General features: G+C 39.5%; 1 protein-coding gene across 1 annotated transcript; it reads right to left on the bottom strand.

Annotated features, from left to right (window-relative positions):
- Positions 1-11014: 11014 nt before the first annotated feature.
- On the bottom strand, positions 11015-19842 carry LOC149186152 (ribosomal RNA small subunit methyltransferase-like). The gene is made up of 2 exons (XM_089410917.1): positions 19137-19842; positions 11015-11801 (listed from the first exon to the last, which is right to left on the bottom strand). The coding sequence occupies exons 1-2, from the start codon at positions 19575-19577 to the stop codon at positions 11076-11078; spliced, it is 1167 nt and encodes a 388-aa protein (XP_089267043.1). The 5' UTR covers positions 19578-19842; the 3' UTR covers positions 11015-11075.
- Between the last annotated feature and the right edge of the window lie 639 nt (positions 19843-20481).

Here is a 20481-nt window from a genome sequence, read left to right as displayed (position 1 = left end):
CTGTAGAAGTTGTCAATTATGCCAATGACCAAAAAAAACTTCAACAAGATAAATCTTATTTAAGCAACCTCTTGCAACAAATCTCTTGCGCTTTGGATTGCTTTGAGGTCCCTTGGGATAAAGGGATGCCTTTAGCCCTTCTTCCTATTTGTTCTTCCTGGACTGAGCTATCACTAGCTCTCCCTTTACCTCTGCAAACTTGGAAAATAGTCAATCTGCAAAACAAGCATACAATCAATCAGACAATCAATCATTGATTGCCCAAACACCTTTCAGACAAACAATCTCTACTCTGTCAATCAAGCATTCTGATATAACCTTCTTAAAGGTGTGGTTAATCAATCTTAAGTTCTGATACCACCTGATCTGAAAATGGGGCACTTAAGCTTTTTGTCTAACTTACAAGAACCTCTCCCACTTCCAAAACTTTAAATTTTCCCAAGTCTTATTGATTAACCAATGCGGAATTAAAAATGTGCTTGAAATAGGTGTATGCTTGTGTTTATTTTTTACTATTAAGTGTTGTAATTATTGTTGCTTATGCTGATATTTTAAATACAAAGAATAGTAAATAATGCAGCAAGTAAAGCACACACATAACAACAAGTTAATTAGGAGTTCACCCACAACTCTTGGGCTACATCTCCATGAGCTCTAGTCAACTCAACTAGGCTCTCTGGGATTATGGCAGCAGTTCTTTTACAAGTCTTTGACTCAACTCCATCGGTTTACACAGAACACGATGGGCTTACTTTACCATCTCATCCCTGGCTCTGAAGCTCTCGGCTTTTTGGCTCTAGCTCTCGCTCTGGCTCTTGGCTCTCACTCTAGCTCTCGGCCTTTACTCTGGCTCTGACTTTTTGGCTCTGGCTCCAGCTTTGGCTCTCGGCTCTCGCTCTGGCTCTTGCTCTGGCTCTTTGACTCTGGCTGTGTCTCGTGGCTCTCTGCTCTGGCTTCTCTAAGCTCTTTCTCTCGTCCTCTGCATGCCTCTGTGAGTCGCTCGACCTCCAAGCAACTCCAGCAACCTTCAGCGACTATACACTATTGTCAATTGAACTCTCTGGCTTTTCACTCGACCTCCAAGTGACTCCAAAGACTCTCTGCGCGCTCAGCTCTTGGTCGTTGTTTGCTCAACCTGCTCTCTGCCCCATCAATTGAGCTCTCTGGCTTCTTTGAGGCAGTCTTTCGGCTCTGCGGCTACCACAGTCGTTTTCTCTGCGCATAATCATTCTATGCAGCTCTCTGAGCTTCATAACGCACAGGTGTGATGGTGGTTTCGAATGGAAAGGGACCGGCATACTAGAAAACTAGTCATTTTGCCTTCCTGTGCAGAAATGGACAAATAATGCAATACACAGAGAAATGCATGAAAAACACATCTTTGGCCATTTAGACGGACTTCCAATGTTATGAAATCGTGTCCATAAACTTATCGGGTCCGCGCCTTATCGGCGTATCGCATGTCACAATGCCCATGTTTCACGGTTTCCCCTTTGTATTTTGAAATACATTAAAACACTACAAACCGCAAAACGGCCTTATGGCAGATTTGAAATATTATTCATTTATATTTCAGAACTCCATTGGGTCCGGCTAATCGCATCGCGCATATATATATATATATATATATATATGTCTATTGCTGCTCCTTTGTGTAGCTCTGATTGCGATCCGCCGATATCGTGATCGCGATATCGCATCGCCCAGGGTCCCGCCTTTGCCTTGTGGTATCGCCGATTGCAATCTACCGATTTCGGTGATTGCACCATCACATCGGCCTGGGACCTTTCCATTGTATACACTGCCTGCCTCCGATCCGATCATCGGAGGTCGCTGATCGGGGGTGCCTTCCGCCCAAATTTAAGTCTTGGCCTCATGCGATGCAATTTTTCCTTATAAGGGCCTTTTGCCCATTTTTTAAAGGATTTTTGCCTCTTTTCCCAAAAAACAAGGGGAGCTTCTCTTTGTGATAACTTCTTCATGTGAAGTACGTTTTCGCCCATTCAAGTTGCGTTGGATTCAGAATGAGAAGATCTTTGCAATGAGACTATTTCCGAGAGCAACCTGCAATTTTCATTTTCCTCTAATTTACAAAGAATTTGTGCCATTTGGCACCTTTTACCTCTTATATGAAGTCTTTTAGATTTAGAGGTACAATCCATTTTTGGATCACCGACGGTGATCCCGGCAGTTACTCCTGGCGGTAACATGACTCCAATGGTTACTCCCATCACACACATGACATGGTTATGACTTTCCTACGTGTTGCGGTTAATGCTAACCCCGTCGGTCTTATTCACATCCAGTCACATGCATATGCTCCGACGCGGTCTTCTTTGCAGTTAGGACTATTATAAAGTTTTTGTAATGTTTTTTAATATATTTGCAAAGGACGAGGGTGGTTTAGGCTTAGGGTTTATGTATTTAATATGTAATGTTTTGTATTATGGTCCGAGAGGGTGTATAGAATAGGTTTAATGTTTTTTCTTTACATGGTAAAGGTTTAGACCTTATGCATTTTTGAATGTTTGCATTAGGTTCTAGGTTTAGGTTTGTATTTAAAAATAACCTATTTACAACTAAATGTCACAAAGCGACATTAGCAACAAATGTCACATAACGACAAACCTGTCGACAACCAAAACCTGCAAAGTGACGACAACCACATGTCGATAACCATATCCTAGCGGAACTGACGACAACCACATGTCGATAGCTAGGTACAAAACCATATCCGCTAAACACCAGGAGAACCATATAGACATCACGTGAACAACCTGAATCATAAACATCATTGTCGACGCTGAAGAAATTGGACCTGAATACTAACAACGACATTGAACCCGTGTCACTGATCTGACGAGATCCTCCTGGATCAATCCTCTCCACTTGAAAGATTTTGGACCACAAAAGTTTGACTAGACAGATAGTAAATGAGGGTAGAGCTCCCTCACTCTCCACCTTGCCCTGATGATGTACCAATACATTCGATTAACCACCTGAAAGTGATGACCCTGATAATGCTAACTATGGCACATTTTGAATCGTTGACTTGTTCCATCCATCTGCATTATGAACAACTTGCGAAGATGGTCAAACAACCTGTTATGAACATGGAAATTGATTTCTTTCCACGAAATACCATGAGTTAGTGATCCATAATCATTTTTGAAAACATTCTCTATAGCATATTGTTCAAAAATTTTGACATGTATTAACAATCTATTTTGCGGAATGATCGAGACAATCAAAGACATTTTTGACGTCATATCAGCTATTCGACTTGATATACTTTCCTGATTCCTGATTACTATGTGAACTTGCTGCAATAAACCCATCATACTGTAATATGAAAACCACTACAACTTAATTTGATTTTGAAAGTATTGAATTAGCTGTTGATTTGTTTGAATCATTGTTTCTTCATTTATTAAGTGATGTTTCCATTGATTAGCACTTTCCCCTGATGCATAAGTTTCCCTTAAATGCTTTGACGTTGTTTTAGAAAAGGCTTTGATGTGAAAACAAATAGGCTTCCTCTCCACTTGAAAAGAGGCTTCCAAATTGTTTGAAACATGAACTGGTGACACAATACAAGAGAAATTTAACACCGACTTTCCCCAATACTGACTTGCATACTTGTAACTGTTAATTTCCAAACTTGGACTGAATTGATTCATTCTAACATTAGGAAGAGGAGCTTTAGTCATCATCTGTAACTCATGTTGTATTCCCTGCTTATGAGTAAGATGTTTGGTTTCTTTAAATAGCACTGAAAAAGTTTATACCTCTTTGATCAAACTATCTTTGAGTTGAGACTCATAACTTGAACAAACATCATGTCGATTCTTATGTTGTTCTTTTACACACATGATAACAAATCTTTTATTTGAACTTATTAATCGCCTCATTTGATTAGCAACAACTAAATTCAAGTGATTTTTACTTTTATGTGCCCTCACAATAAATTCAACCCATCTTTTTTAAGATGATATTTATGCTCTTTCCTGTAAAATATTGCAATAAAGATTAAGGACTTCCTAAGACAACCCCACATATGTCTATTGGAACCACATCTAATTCCACTTCATCAATGTAATTCGTTGTAATGACAAATCTTAATCGACATTGTTTTGTGACTTTTAGCTGAGTTGATTTATTTAGCCATCCTAATGGGTAAAGTCTTAGGTGATTCCGTGTCTCCAAACCCAAATTCTTAATTAAATATTCAGATATTAAATTGGCATGTGATCTACTATCAAACATTGTATTTATCTTTGTATGCTTAGAAGTTATCCTTATGTTAAATAATTCAACTCTTTTATCCTCATTTGAAGGATTTATGTTTGATGAAGATGCAATAGCATTCGAACTTGAACCAGTGTCAGAAGTTTTACCTGTTGTAACTATGGCAGTTATCCTCCTTTCATCCCCTAAATCTTAACCTAGATCTTGTTGGACTGTTGTAATTGCCTTCTTTTCATCCTTCTCCTTAGGGAACTTTTTGGGCTTAAATTCTAGATGGAGTTTCCAACACTTAGATTCCTCATGAACGATTCTCTAGCAATGAGACCAAATAGGTCTTTCCTTCTGAGCTATCACCGATTTCTTTCTCCTCAAATTGTTCTTCCCTTTATTGTCATTGGAATCTTTAATTTCCAACTCTTTGGATGATTGCGGTGAAAACTTGAATGGTCTGCTACCTGATTCAATATGTATGGCCTGAACACACACTTCATCAAAATCATCAGGATTAAACATCAATAATGTATGCTGCAAATATGAATGTAAATTGTCAATGTATTTTAATAAAGTTTTACATATATCCAATGAAATACCAAGCGCCAATGCTTTCTTTCTAAACTCCTGAGTAAACTCCTGAACACTTTGCCCTTTACCTTGCCTCAAATGCTGCCAATCAATAACAGTTTTTTGCATGTATCCTAAAGGATAGAATTGTTTCCTAAGAGCTTTTAAAAACTTAGACCATGAAGAGATGAATTTTCCTTTTCGTTTTACATCTATTTGGGTTTTACTTTCCCACCAGATTAAAGTTTTTTCCCCCGTTCTAAGTGTAACTAACTGAATTTTTGTTTTATCGTTAAAAATGTTCTTAATGCGACAATACACTTCTAACTGCTTAATCCAGTTATCTAGCTTTTCAGGATTCATTTCGCCAGCATAAATAGGTAACTCAAATTTTACATCAAGTTTTAAAAGAGATGTTTTCTTAGATTTCTTTTCTGTTTCAGATTCTACACTGGAAGAAGAAGAAGATGATGATGATGATGGAGATGATGGAGGTAAAGGAGGTTGATCAGATTTGCCTTTACCTCTGTCCTTCTTCGATATCTTTGAAAAAGAAGCTGCATCTCTTGCCTTCTTATCTGCGTAAAGTTCTCCCAACATCTGCTGCATAGTCAAGAATGCTTGTTGACACTGTTTATTGCTCATCTTAGCTTCTGGAATTTCACTAGCATCAGATCCTGTCATGGTCGACTTATGAACGGCTCTTCACTTCCCAATCTCTGGATCAATCTGCTTGAGGATTCCTTCTCCACGTTGCGACTTTAACCTGGTGTACATTCAATGGAAAACTCTACAAACGCAACCTGCTCTGATACCAAATTATATGATCTGAAATGATCATATATTAAAAACTGATGTAGAATTGATTATGCCAACAGTGAAATGAATGTTAACTTAAAGTGTTGAAACTGAGGGAACTGCTTGAGAAGAAAAACTTTACGACAGTTGATAAAACATAAGTAAGATGCAAAACAGAAGTGAAAACAACAAAAACACAACAATACCAGACAACAAGATTGATTACGGAGTTCGTCCCTGATGGACTACGTCTCTGGGTCCGCTTTCAAGATGGGCGATCACTTTATTAGGATTGAAATCGAGGAGATCGATTACACAGAAATTTGACCAAACTGAATGTGCACGCAGGCACTTCTGGTCACTGTCATAAGATAGCTCTCTGAACCAACTTTCCAACACCTGTCACGGTTCCCAATTCTAACTCTGGATGCTCCTATTACACTGAAAACAAAACAACCTATATCCCTCCAAAACCTGCACATGAAACTCAAAACCACTCTAATGTCCTCTTCATGAACAAAACTTCCTTTATAACCTATCAAATGCATTCGAACTCCCTCAACTGAGTTTAGGAATGAATTTGCTCTAATTTGGGTTCTTGGAGTTAAGGCCTAACCACTAGAGAACACCTAGTCGGTTTGTTACAAAGTCATTTAATTAGTTTTTAAACAAATTGTAACAAAAACCCAAATCTGGTCTTTGGATAAAGGCGCAACCGTCAATGGTTTGCTAACTGCGCGAAGGAGGAGACAGCGCATGTGACAGTTGTTTTCCAGTGGTCTCGACTGACGGTGCTCCAATGGTTAACATATTACGATTTACATGTATTATAACCTCTGACAGTTATCAACTCTGCTCACATGTCGCACTTTACTCCGCAGTCTCCGATGCGGTAAATTGCAACCTCGACTGCCACGGTAACTGTCTGACTGTTCACATGATTGTTGATGTTGATGGTTACCCGACGATGATCCCGACGGTTACTCCTGGCGGTAACATGACCCCGACGGTTACTCCCATCGCACACATGACACGCTTACGACTTTCCTACCCGTTGCGGTTAATGCTAACCCTATCGAACTTATTCACATTCGGTCACATGCATATGCTCCGATGCGGTCTTTTCCGCAGTTAGGATTGTTATAAAGTCTTTGTAATGTTTTTTAATATATTTGCAAAGGCGGAGAGTGGTTTAGGCTTAGGGTTTATGTATTTAATATGTAATATTTTGTATTATGGTCCAAGAGGGTGTATAGAATAGGTTTAATGTTTTTGTTTTACATGGTAAAGGTTTAGACCTTAGGTTTTTAATGCATTTTTGAATGTTTGCATTAGACTCTAGGTTTAGGTTTGTATTTAAAAATAACCTATTTACAACTAAATGTCACAAAGCGACATTAGCAACAAACATCATATGACGACAAACCTGTCGACAACCAAAACCTGCAAAGTGACGACAACCACATCTTGGCGGAACTAATGACAACCACATGTCGACAGCTAGGTACAAAACCATATCTGTTGAACACCATGAAAACCATAGAGACATCACCTGAACAATCTAAACCATAAACATCACTGTTGAAGCTGACAACACCGGACCTGAACACTGATGACGGCACTGAACCTGTGTAACTGATCTGACGAGATCCTCCTGGATCAATTCATAGGAATGCCTTGAACAACATTTGGATCATCCTTGAACCAATAGCTTCATTCCCTATAAGAGGGTAGCTCCTCTTCCTTTATGGATTGGATGAACAAACACACATCATACAACAATCCACTCACAACTAATCTACCCTACTCTCTATTCTCTCATAATCCTAGGGTCTCTTGTGAAGGCATCAAGGCCAAACCTACTCTGATACCATGTTAAATTGGGAGAGTAGACATTATTGCACACACAAAATTGTATTGGGCACTCTATTAAATAATGTAATAGTACAAATATAAATACATGAAAGATTTTTCAAGATAGACAAGCTATCTTGAACACACAATCAACTATTTAAGAGAATATCTCAACCTCACACCAATCTAGGAAGCATCTAGTTGGAGAGAATCTCTCAAATCCAACTAGCCTTAACAACCCCCTAGAGGCTAAGAAATAGACTCTATGTAGAAAACAACTCTACCTAATAAAAGCCAATAATCCTAGCAATCAAAAATGATCACACACATAAGAAGAGTAGGCATTATATAATCCAACAATTCCACCCTATGATATAACAACATCTTACTTCTCTCATTGTAACACAAATCAAACTTATTGGTTGAATTATCATTTACATTGCATTTGTTCATAATAAATTTGATGGCATATACAACCATTAATGGATATTTGTTATTTAAACCAATGAACTTAAAACTATTGATAGAAAATACAAAAAATATTTTAAAGATTTAAGTCATTCTCAAGGAAAATTTTAGGGCTAAAATTTTCATGCTTTTTGCCAAAAAAATATTCATCAAATTTCAATTTTTTTTTAAATGATTCACCCAAATTCTATACAATAAAATTATTTAACGTTAAAAATAGTCAATAATTTATAGAGACTATATAATAATCTTAGAAATTTGAATATTTTTACAAAAATATTGCCAAATATTTTATGATTAGTAAAATTGGCTAAAATTCCTACACTTTAAAATAAATTTTTATCTTTCAAATTTTCCATGATCAATATCAATATCAATATAGCAAAATAAAAACATGCTCTACATATGCTGTTATTATTAACCAGCATAGCCAACTGCATTATAAATCTTAAGTATCTATGACTAAACATTTTACTGCAGAAACAACCAATCGTCCAATTGCAAAAATTTAAAAGTGTAATACCACATAAGCTTTAGTGGCAAATAATAGTGGCTACATAAGATCCTAACAATTGAGTAACTGCAAACGCCTAATACTAAATCCATTACTGGAAAAATAATAATTAGGGTTTCCACAACCTTTGTATCTCAAAATAAATCAGGTAAAATATTCTCACATTTAAATATATTTTTAAATGTCTAACAAGATAAGTAATAATTTTTAATGTCCTTAAGGTAGACTGGTTAAATACTGGAAACGCTTTATACCAAAGCCATTATTGGAAAAATAGTAAATAGGTTTTCCACAACCTTTGTATCTAAAAATAAACCAGGTAAAATATTCTCACATAAATATCTAACAAGAAAAGTAATCATCTTTAATTTCCCTAAGGTGGACTGGTTAAGTACTTTACATAAGGGAAAATTCACTCGAATTAATATTAATAAGAGTTTGTTGAACTTTTGTCTTACTTAACGGACTTGTTTAACAGAATCCAGTTGAAAGGCTTGGTTTTTTCTTCAGATTTAGGTTGAGCCTAGGCTGGGGTCACCCCACATATTGGATGGAAGAATGCTCTGTTCAACTATGAAATTCTGTTACAGGATTTTGTGAAACTCAGTCGAGCCTGGACATCTCTTGGGACATTTTCGATCCCCACAATTGTTTCCCACACTCAACCCCTCCCATGAGATTTGAATTTGAAACCTGATGGGGACTAAACCGCACACAATTCAACTCGTCTACTCCTCACTCAAACAAAAATTGCCTTTATTTAATGAGCAAGGAATATTTTCCCTCATACTCCAACTTTAGAGTACAAGACACTAAAAAAAATTATGCAGCTGAAAGTAGCCATCTTCAAGATCTATTTTTCCTGTCAGTTACGAACAAAATGTTTAAAAACTCAGTTCTGCGAAGAACTCTGTTAGGCTGGAATGTAAGAGTTTACCTTGTATTTGACAAGGGCTTGAGAAAAACTTCAGTTCCTTTTCCCTTTTTCAGTTATATCTGTGATCACGAGTTTCCATTAACCCACAAGTTTCTTCGGATCAAGGTCTGATCCGTGAGTATTGAAAAATGTTTTCAGCACAAATTCACCTTAACATAAGCAGGTTCCAGTCTTTTAACATACATCTCATAAGTCCTGACTAATGAGACAACCGACTAGGCTAAACTGCTGAAACCTATGTGATTCCATTCTAACTAAACTTGAATGCATGCTGAGACGAATTGATTCAAGATGAAATATTTGCAAAAACAATAGTTCCCAGAAGAAAAGGTTTCAAACATGTTGAAGAAAATAAATATGAAGAGATCGAAAAAACATAACTAATTCATATTGAAACACCTGTCTGCTTAAAGTATTGCTTACAAAGAAAAACCGAAGATGATTCGTCCTTTTAACTTAAAAGGAAAAATTCCTCCATTTGCTCATACAATGCAAATGTACCTATACTGTTTGTTGAGAAATTGCTGCCATCCATGCTCTAAATGTCTTTAAAGAAGATAATCTTCGGGAGCAAATAAACAATAGCAGGGATATATGCCTTCAAGATTAAAATTGATGAACAGTTAAGTTACAAGTGAATAAGTCAACTGCGTTTTTCTCTCAGCGGTTGTGAGAAAGAAGTGCTATTCTTCCCACCCAGATCAATCTCCACAAATAACATATTATGCTCTTAATGAATATATTGTTATATTGATGCTGGGCAAGTTCCTCTGGGATTTGTATTTCACAAAATATTAAAAAAAAACAAAAGTTAAGTAACAAGTGAATATCCAACTAGACAAGGTGTACGCCCCCTTTCTCTAAACGATACCTATTATCAATCTAGGCAGGAATACAAAATGAAGTAATAACTGTACTTGATTTAGGGAAGGATACTGATAAGACACTTCTAAGGATAGCAATGCAAGCCATAATAACCAGGTTTGCATTCAATACTACATCTAAACGATAAAGGTGATCAGTAACCTAAGATACAATTTTTCAGATCAGATTAATATGGATGGATAGGCAAGATGTTTTGACCAATAAGTAAGACTCGAACTGTGTGCCTTGTGTCCTGAAGTCTCATACTGCAATGCAATTTGACTAAATTCAAATTTCAGAGTAGTAAATTTGTCTCTCATTATATTTAATAGGTAACAAAATTCAAATTACACAGGAAAGTATGCATGGTCCTGTTTGGCTTCAAACTCTGAAGTATAAACTATTTGCTCTCCTTGACAATTATATGTACCTGACTTTTTAATGGGCTAGTGAGGGAGGCAGATGAACTTCACAACGTACTAAATTTAGAGTTTGTACTGTTGCTAGATTGGTTGCTGCAATATATATTCATGAGCAAGCAGACTCTCTCATTGAATTATCCTTACCCCAGTGCAAATAGAGGATTACATATCAATTGTTGATCAATCAAGCGTGTCAGTAGAGATATGTACAGTCATTCAAGGGGTGCTCTGTCACAGCAAATGTAAGATAATTTAATTGGATAGGTTATGCCTACTTTTTTGCCTTTCTGCATACGGCTTAGAACTTCAAAATATGCAGAATGAAAGAAAGGGAGACAGAGTCGGGGAAATCGACAAAGCAGGAAGCACCTTACCGTACAAATTCTCATTTTTCAAAAAATGTAATGATTTATGAGAAGTGTATACCTTCCTTGTTAAACAAAGAAATAAGTCTCAAGAATTCCTTTACAGAAAGTTTAGAAGATCTCTTGTCTTCATATCCACCTGACTTGAGAATGTTGACAATTTTCTCTTTGAAGCAAACAAACTTTTCGTTTTCTGTATCACTCTCTGCATCTATATCTTCTGTATCAGTTGTGTCATCATCCAGCTCACCCAATAAAGATAAATCTGAAACGATTTCTTCCAGATTATCATGGCTGCCCTCTAATTTTTGCTTCTCATGCCACAATTCTGCCTTCTTCAAAAGACTAAAAACTGTCTTTTTCTGCCTGAAGATTGCACCGAGAGTCTTATTCTTTCTGGTGAAACACATCAGAGTGAATCTATTCCATTCACTCAAGTCGACTGGAGGAGGCCATGCCCTTGGTTCGATCCTCACAACAGAGGAATCCACTTTAGGGCATGGCGTAAAATGCCTCTTGCTCACATCCATAAGGAGCTTGGTACTGGCCAGAAGATCCACATTGACAGCCAGGCGATTGAAAAGGGAATCACCAGGCTTTGCCACGAGGCGGTGGCCAAACTCCTTCTGAAGCATGAGGGTGGCACTTCGAAACTTGGGCATGGTGGACAAAAGCTTGAAGATGAGCGGAGACGATATCTGGTAAGGTATATTGGCTACACATATGTCAAAAGATGGCAAGTCTGTTCGCAGTATGTCCCCTCGCACCAACTGTCCATAACAGAAAAGAAAAAGGAGATAGTCATATTAGAGAAGAGCAACTTTGATTTATTGTAATCCCAAAAATAATAAGGTATCACCAAAGACAGTAATCACAAGGAACAAAAAAGGAATTGCAAGAGACAATTGAGAAGATATCACAAGGGAACCTGCAAAGCACATAGCTTAGGCTAACCTTGCAGTAAACAGAATCTCTTTCCAGTGCATTTTCCTCGTAAATCAGGCAGGAATTTTGCCAGAATCTTAGAATTACAGGTTTGAATTGCATAAATTGTAATATTGAGGTGCCCAATTGGACAAAAGGGGGTAGGGAATTGTTAAATTTGGACAACTAGGTCCAAACTCCATGTTCTGATGCTCAGATTAAGAGGCTAATATTTTTGTTGGATTCCTCTTACTGAGAGGTGTAAAATCCATATAAAAATAGTCTTAATCCGATGAGCAGAACTTATATTGTGAATTTATTATTCTTAATAAATTATATGTGCAAGGTCAGCCAGTTTTGTAATGTAGGCTCACATGCCCAACAGATGTGTCACACACCCTCATTGATGGCTATATATACAGGAAAAGTTGGAGAGAATTTTAAGACAACTCAACTCACATCTTCCTCTCTCATCTTAGAGAGTACGCTACCTGGAGGACGAATTTCAGCCACACGTGGGAAGGACGAAGAGGACAGACCGTACGGATTTTCTGCTGCTAGGGTTTCTGCTGCTAGGGTTTCGCAGAAAGTTTGACCAGCGTTGACTTTGGTCAACGCTTGGTCCAATCAAGCTGAAAATTGGTGGAAAGTTCGATTTTTGAAGGCCGTACTATCTGGCACAAAAATCGAGGTCAAAGGGTTGACCGTTTTGCTGCTGCGTTGACTTTTAGCTTGCTGCCCCTGCGTTGACTTTTCAGGACAGCGTTGACTTTTGTAGAATTGACTTGGGTTGACTCATCTACTAGTTGGAGGGATCTTGTGACACATCTGGGCTGGCTGACCAAAGGAGACTTTGCTGGTTGAAGCATCCTGTTGACCGCCGAAACGAACACACACATTTTTCTTGTTTCTGATTTGTCTTCTGTAAGATCTGCTTCTATGTTCTATCTGCATTTTGCTTAACTACTTGTATGATTGCTGTGAGGAAAGTGAAATTGCTCTTAGCATAGAACATCTACAAAACTTTACATGGTATCAGAGCTGAGGAGAAGACAAACTCTATCTATAGCAATCATCATCAAAGGAAATGGATTCCACTAAGCTTGAATTCAGGGAGAATGACAAGCTGACTGGAAGTGATGACTTCCATGCCTGGAAGATGTTATTAGATCTCAAATTGGAAGATCATGATCTCCTAGATCATGTGACAGGGAAGATTCAAGAACCCCCATCAAATGCCTCTGCGGCTGTTAGAAACAAGTATAAGAAGGGAGAAATCAGAGCAAAGCTGCTGATCAGGGAATCCATAAATAAGAGTCTGGTTGCCTACATATCTGAACTAGGCACATCCAAGGAGATGTATGACAAACTGATACTTATGTTCCGAGTAAACAATGTGAACCAAGTGCTATTCCTCAAGAACAAGTTGAAGAATATGAAGAAGGGCCGAGACGAGTCTATTCAAACTTTCTTTATGAAGTTGACCGAAACCAGGAACAATCTGCTAGCTATTGGGGAGACAATCGTTGATCGTGAGATGGTTCTCACCGCACTTGGAGGACTTCCATATGAATGGCAAGTATTCACAACTACCATTCTCAACAATAATACCATCCCTAACTTTGATGAGCTTCTGTCTAGATGTATGCAAGAAGAAACAAGGATGAAGGAATTTGATAATGAAAGAAATGCTGCCTATGTTGCTCATTCCCGAAAGAAGAACTCTGGTGGTTCCAAGGACAAAGGAAGGACTAAGACTCAAAAGAAGAAGGGTAAATGTTTCACCTGCCATAGGACTGGACACTATGCTAGAGAATGCCCTTTCCAGAAGAATTCTCCCGATAGTGACGACAACAACAACAACCGAAGGAATGGGAATCGAAGAAATGACAAATCCAAAGGAAAGAGGAAGGCTCACTTTGAAGGAAACAATCCACCTTCTAAAAGGACCAGAAATACCAGGTATGAGGAGTCTAATGTTGTTAATAAAAGAAATGAGTATATTCTAATATCTGCTCTCTCAGCTGCATCTCCGCCCGACACTATGGATGTCTGGCTAATCGATAGTGGTGCCTCAAGACACATCACCGGATTCAAGGAAGCACTTTCTGACATGGTTGAAAGGGATACTAATCTAGAAATTATCCTTGGGGATAATGCCACTTATCCTGTGAAAGGGACCGGGACTGTGACCCTCCACTTGTCTCAAGGACAAGTCCTCCATCTACAAGATGTACTCTATGTACCCAAATTGAAGAAAAACCTTGTGTCTGTATCTGCCATGGAAGACAAAGGTTTCAATGTAACTTTCTCTGATGGAAAGGTACTCATGTGGAAGAAGAGCTTCAAGGAAGCTATCTCAATTGGTTTTAGAGTTGGTACACTCTACCATGTTGGAGGGAGTCCGTTGGGAGCTATGACTTGTGATACTATCCGTCAAACTGAACTATGGCACTGAAGATTTGGACACCTTCATTACAAGGCTCTCCCCGAAGCAAGGAAGGTGGTGACAGGGATGCCTAATTTTGGAAATAATCATGAAGGTGTATGTAAGGGCTGTGCTGAAGGAAAACATACAAGGGGACCTTTCCCCTCAAGTGTCACAAAGACATCTGAGATATTGCAACTGGTCCATTCTGATCTTTCCGGTATGTTCCCTGTAACATCCCTGGGGGGATATTCTTACTATATGACATTTACTGATGACTTCTCTCGCAAAACCTGGATATACTTCTTGAAGAAGAAGGATGAGGCTTTCATGTGGTTCCGTACCTTCAAAGCCTTGGTGGAAAATATGACCGGAAAGAAGATCAAAATTTTGAGGACTGACAATGGCACTGAATATGAGTCAAATGAGTTCAAAGACTTTTGCAGAGAAGCTGGCATTAAGAGGGAGTCTACCACTGCATATACTCCCGAGCAGAATGGTGTTGCTGAACGCAAGAATAGGACTATTGTGGAAGCTGCCCGTGCCATGCTATGTGACCAGGGTCTACCAAAGTTTCTGTGGGGAGAAGCTGCAAATACTGCTGTGTACATTCAAAACCGATGCCCTCACTCCGCTTTGGACTCCAAAACTCCCGAAGAGGTTTTCTCTGGTAAGAAACCTGATGTCTCACATTTTAGAATTTTTGGATGTCCTGTCTATTTTCATGTGCCGAAAGAAAAGAGAAGTAAGCTGGATGCTACTGGAAAGAAAGGAATGTTTGTGGGCTACAGTGAGACTTCTAAGGCATATAGAGTCTATGTACCTGGTCAAAGGGAAGTAGAGATAAGCCATGATGTCACTTTTGACGAAGATGCTTCCCTGAAGAAAGTAGTAGATCTTCCTAGATCTGAAGAAAATCATGAAGAAAGACCTGGAAATCTGGAAGAACCCCAGGATGAGACTATGCCTGATGTTGAAGGGCCTATGGACCCTATTGATCCTTCCCCTTCTCTAGGAAAGAGGCCATCATGGCTCAGGGACACCCTCGAAGATGCTAAGGGTCATGCTGCCCCAAGGGGGACATTCCGAGAAAGCAAGAAGCCGTGTAGATACCAAGGGTATCTAGCTGCCATGAGTTCTATTATACAATCTGAACCTGGATCTTTTGAGGAAGCCATCAAGCATCAAGTCTGGAAGGATGCTATGCATGAAGAATATGAGGCTATGATGAAGAATGATGTCTGGGATGTGGTCCCGAGACCGAAGGACAAATCTGTTGTCACCTCTAAATGGCTCTACAAGATTAAACATGGACCTGATGGGAGTGCTGAAAAGTTTAAGGCAAGATTTGTTGCCCGTGGCTTCTCTCAAAAGGAAGGAATTGACTATGACGATATATTTGCACCTGTGGCACGATATACCACCATCCGATCCATCATAGCCCTTGTTGCTACGCAGGGATGGAGTCTTCATCAGATGGATGTCAAGACCGCTTTTCTGCATGGTGCAATAAAGGAAGAGGTGTATGTAGAACAACCTCTGGGATTTGAAGTTCTAGATCGAGACAATTATGTCTGCAGGTTGAAGAAAGCCCTCTATGGGTTAAAGCAAGCACCCAGAGCTTGGTATGAGAGGATGGATAGTTACTTGATGAAGCTGGGCTTGACTCGAAGCAATGCTGATCCAAACCTTTACTTTAAGGTTGTGGAAGGAAAGCCTCTCATTCTAGTGCTATATGTGGACGACCTTTTCCTGACAGGTGATGACCCTCTCATTCATCAATGTAAGAGGGAGCTTGCTGCTGAGTTCGAGATGAAAGACCTAGGACTGATGCACTATTTCCTAGGCCTGGAGGTCTGGCAGAGACCTGGAGAGATTTTCCTTTCTCAAGGAAAATATATTGTGAAGCTTCTGGAAAGATTTGGGATGGTGGACTGTAAGTCCGTGTCGACACCAATGGAACTCAACTTTAAGAAGTTGAGTGGCAGCGCTGCAGGGCCTATCTTGGCCAATCCTACTGAGTATCGTCAACTCATAGGAGCTTTGATGTTCTTAGTGAACACCCGTCCGGACATATGTTTTGCAGTGAATACTTTGAGTCAACAGATGGTTGAGCCTCATCATTTTCACTGGGTTGGTGCCAAGAATCTTTTGAGATATCTTCGGGGCACGATAAACCATGGGCTGAGATACACTGCCGGGAGTGTGATACTCCGTGGATATACTGATGCCGATTGGGCTGGCAGTGTGGTGGATCGTAAGAGCACATCTGGATGCTGTTTCAATCTTGGTTCTGCTTCGATCTCATGGATGAGCAGGAAGCAGAAGTCGGTGGCTTTGAGCACCGCGGAGGCCGAATACATTGCTGCTAGTATGGCCTGTTGTGAAGCAGTTTGGTTGAGGAAGCTCTTTAGTGATCTGTTCCAACATGTGCTAGATACCACTGTGATACTCTGTGATAATCAGAGTGGGATTCGTATGACTGAGAATCCTGTGTTCCACGACCGATCCAAGCATATTGATATCAGGTACCACTTTATCCGGGATATGGTACAGCGAGGCGCCGTAAGGCTCGATCATATAGGAACTGATGAGCAGGTCGCGGATATTCTCACTAAGCCCCTGGGGAAGGTCAAGTTCCTAACCTTCCGTGAGAATCTTGGTGTCGTGGAAAGACCCTATGATGTGGGTCCTGTTGGACGATGAGCTCTGGGAGCTCTGGGGGGCTTTGGGGATAGCTTCTCGGAGCTATAAGCACTCATAATGCTTTTGCCCCACCCTTGTGATTATTGAGCTGGTTCGCCACTCATTTATCTGTGCCCCGTATGCATCCTACCCATTGAGTTCAGGGCTCATGGGAAGTACCTCTCATTTGGCCAATGAGGTGTGGAAAAGTTAGAGACTATTAGCAAAGACTGATGGACGCATCAGAGATTGCCGTACTCTCTATCTAGGATGGCATGGTCCAACCACTTGATCTGGGATCAAGATTTGTGAGGTTTGGGACCTCTGGACTGACTATGTCAGTCGGGGAATGATGTCTTTGTGACTGACCCACTTCTGTTCTGAAATAAAGAAGCCAGCAAAGCAAGTTTCGGCGGGATGACTCACGATGTTGATTGCACTAATAAATGGAGTTCTCCCTAGTTGAGAGGGAGTGTTAAATTTGGACAACTAGGTCCAAACTCCATGTTCTGATGCTCAGATTAAGAGGCTAATATTTTTGTTGGATTCCTCTTACTGAGAGGTGTAAAATCCATATAAAAATAGTCTTAATCCGATGAGCAGAACTTATATTGTGAATTTATTATTCTTAATAAATTATATGTGCAAGGTCAGCCAGTTTTGTAATGTAGGCTCACATGCCCAACAGATGTGTCACACACCCTCATTGATGGCTATATATACAGGAAAAGTTGGAGAGAATTTTAAGACAACTCAACTCACATCTTCCTCTCTCATCTTAGAGAGTACGCTACCTGGAGGACGAATTTCAGCCACACGTGGGAAGGACGAAGAGGACAGACCGTACGGATTTTTTGCTGCTAGGGTTTCGCAGAAAGTTTGACCAGCGTTGACTTTGGTCAACGCTTGGTCCAATCAAGCTGAAAATTGGTGGAAAGTTCGATTTTTGAAGGCCGTACTATCTGGCACAAAAATCGAGGTCAAAGGGTTGACCGTTTTGCTGCTGCGTTGACTTTTAGCTTGCTGCCCCTGCGTTGACTTTTCAGGACAGCGTTGACTTTTGTAGAATTGACTTGGGTTGACTCATCTACTAGTTGGAGGGATCTTGTGACACATCTGGGCTGGCTGACCAAAGGAGACTTTGCTGGTTGAAGCATCATGTTGACCGCCGAAACGAACACACACATTTTTCTTGTTTCTGATTTGTCTTCTGTAAGATCTGCTTCTATGTTCTATCTGCATTTTGCTTAACTACTTGTATGATTGCTGTGAGGAAAGTGAAATTGCTCTTAGCATAGAACATCTACAAAACTTGACAGGAATCCATCTGCAACATCAAATTTGCAAAAAAAAGGAATAGTGTTTTATTGCCAAAATTGGCCTTTTTCATTGCCAGACAGAAAGTGCAGTAAGTGCAGTACGTTACAAGATTATGGCTTCCCAAAGCACACAGGTACCTCTAAGCAACATTAGATTGGAGAAAGGTAGTAACTGAAGAAAAGAAGGCTGCTATCACATAAGCATGAGGACTTCACCCCAAATCCAGTTTTCATCACATAGGCATGAGAACTTCACCCTAAACCCAGTTTTCAGATTGGCAAAGATTTTAATAAAGTTTTAATGTATGTGGTATTTCACAAATAAACCTTCTTCAGTATTGTTGTCAATGTAGGATTTTTTTTGGTTGATGTTTCCAGTTTACAAATGCAGCAAGCGCACCCTTCTCCATTATGGGATTACCACAGTGAACTGAAGTCAGGTCATGCAGAAAGCATGCCCTTTTCCATTATGTGAATATCACAACCAACTATAGAAGGCTGACAACAGATACGAAAACATATGTCTCAGTGATTGTGGCAGAAGACCTACACCTTGCCCCATCGACATGGAGCCGGAGCCTGAGCCGCTGGTTACACAGGTGCATAGAAGCAACAGCTCAAGAAGGGAAAACATGTCTCTGAGGATTTGAAACTTGGGGGGGAATGAAGAGTCACAATCTATGCGCTGTTAATGAGGTAAATAAGGTGAATGAATGTAAAAACAAGATGCAAAGGAAATTGGAACTCACCTCCAATCTCTGAGCCATTTCGGTCCCCTTTATGCGTTTGTGAACTACTTCGATCATCCGGGGATCGATCTCGACTGCGATGACTCTGTGGGCGGCCTGCAGCAGCTCTAGGGTTAGATTTCCGGTACCCGGGCCGATTTCCAGCACGGTATCGCTTTCTCTCACGCCCGCTTTCTCAACGATGGATTTGAGAACACCGGGATTTGTGAGAATGTGCTGCCCACGACTCTTGTGAAGTCTCGGCGTTTCTTCCTTGTCTTCCCCTTTCTTGCCATCGTCCGGTTCCGTAAAAGAGACGGGTTTTGAGCTGGTTCTCTTTCTGAAGTCGTATGAAGGCTTGGTGGTAGGATAATGGGTTTTACATGTGACAGTGCTCGAGCTTATGAGCCTTGCTGAATGCGATTGAAATGCGACGCAGAGGGAAGGCAAAGTTCTCCTCATCCTCGGACGGTCTTATGGATGGTCTGCATTGTCATATAGGAACGTGATTCCCTGCCCCTCGAACACAAGTTTGGTTCAGTCTTTATCTAGGAAAACAAGCTGAGATTCAGACTCAAAATTTTGTCATATGAATCGAGTTCTAAAACTCAGAAGTGTTTTTCTGTGGCATCTCAAGATAAAGCCATTCTCGTCATAGGAAAATGAAATGGGTTATGGTCATCACTGAAATCGAACAGTTTTGAATACATGACCTAGATGAAGGTAAAATTGAAAAACCAATACCGTGTAAAAGGTTTTTATCTTTTCTTTTTCTTCTTTTCAAAGGAGAATCATATGCATTATTTTAAACATAAGGCTCTTGAATTTGATAAGCTATGCAGTTTTAATGGTACAGCTTGTGGCATACAGGCCATGAATTTGATGACTTATATCTCAAGTGCCACAGCATTAAATGTTGTATGACAATATGGATATTGGTTGTTTTTGTTAAATTTTAATTACGTTTTAAGGTTTAGTGATTTAAAATATGACAATTTATTTTGTGTATTTTAATATTAATTAATGGTTAATTGTTATATAGTAATGTGGATATTGGTTACTTTTGTTAAATTTTAATTGTTTTAAAATTTGGTGGCCTATATATCACACAATGCAACATTAATGTTGTATAGTAATGCAGTTGTCTTTGAATTTTAAAGTTTTTGTGAAAGTGATGGCCTTGGGTTTTAGATATCTTAACAAAATGAATGGGTTCAGGTTTTAGGGATTTAGGGCTTTACTTAAATAGATGGAAATTGGATTTTAATTGTATGAAAATGATTATGATGACTACTAGGGTCGTAGTGGTCGAGGGGATCAATATGGATTTTCGAGGGATAACTGAAACCTATTACACTTGGGTTCT

The sequence above is a fragment of the Pinus tabuliformis genome, chromosome 3_1, assembly GCF_031772625.1.
Source record: "Pinus tabuliformis cultivar Carrire ecotype Pingquan chromosome 3_1, CPIR1, whole genome shotgun sequence".
NCBI lineage: Eukaryota > Viridiplantae > Streptophyta > Pinopsida > Pinales > Pinaceae > Pinus > Pinus tabuliformis.
Note: the sequence above shows the minus strand (reverse complement) of the source record. Positions and strands in the feature narration are given on the sequence as shown.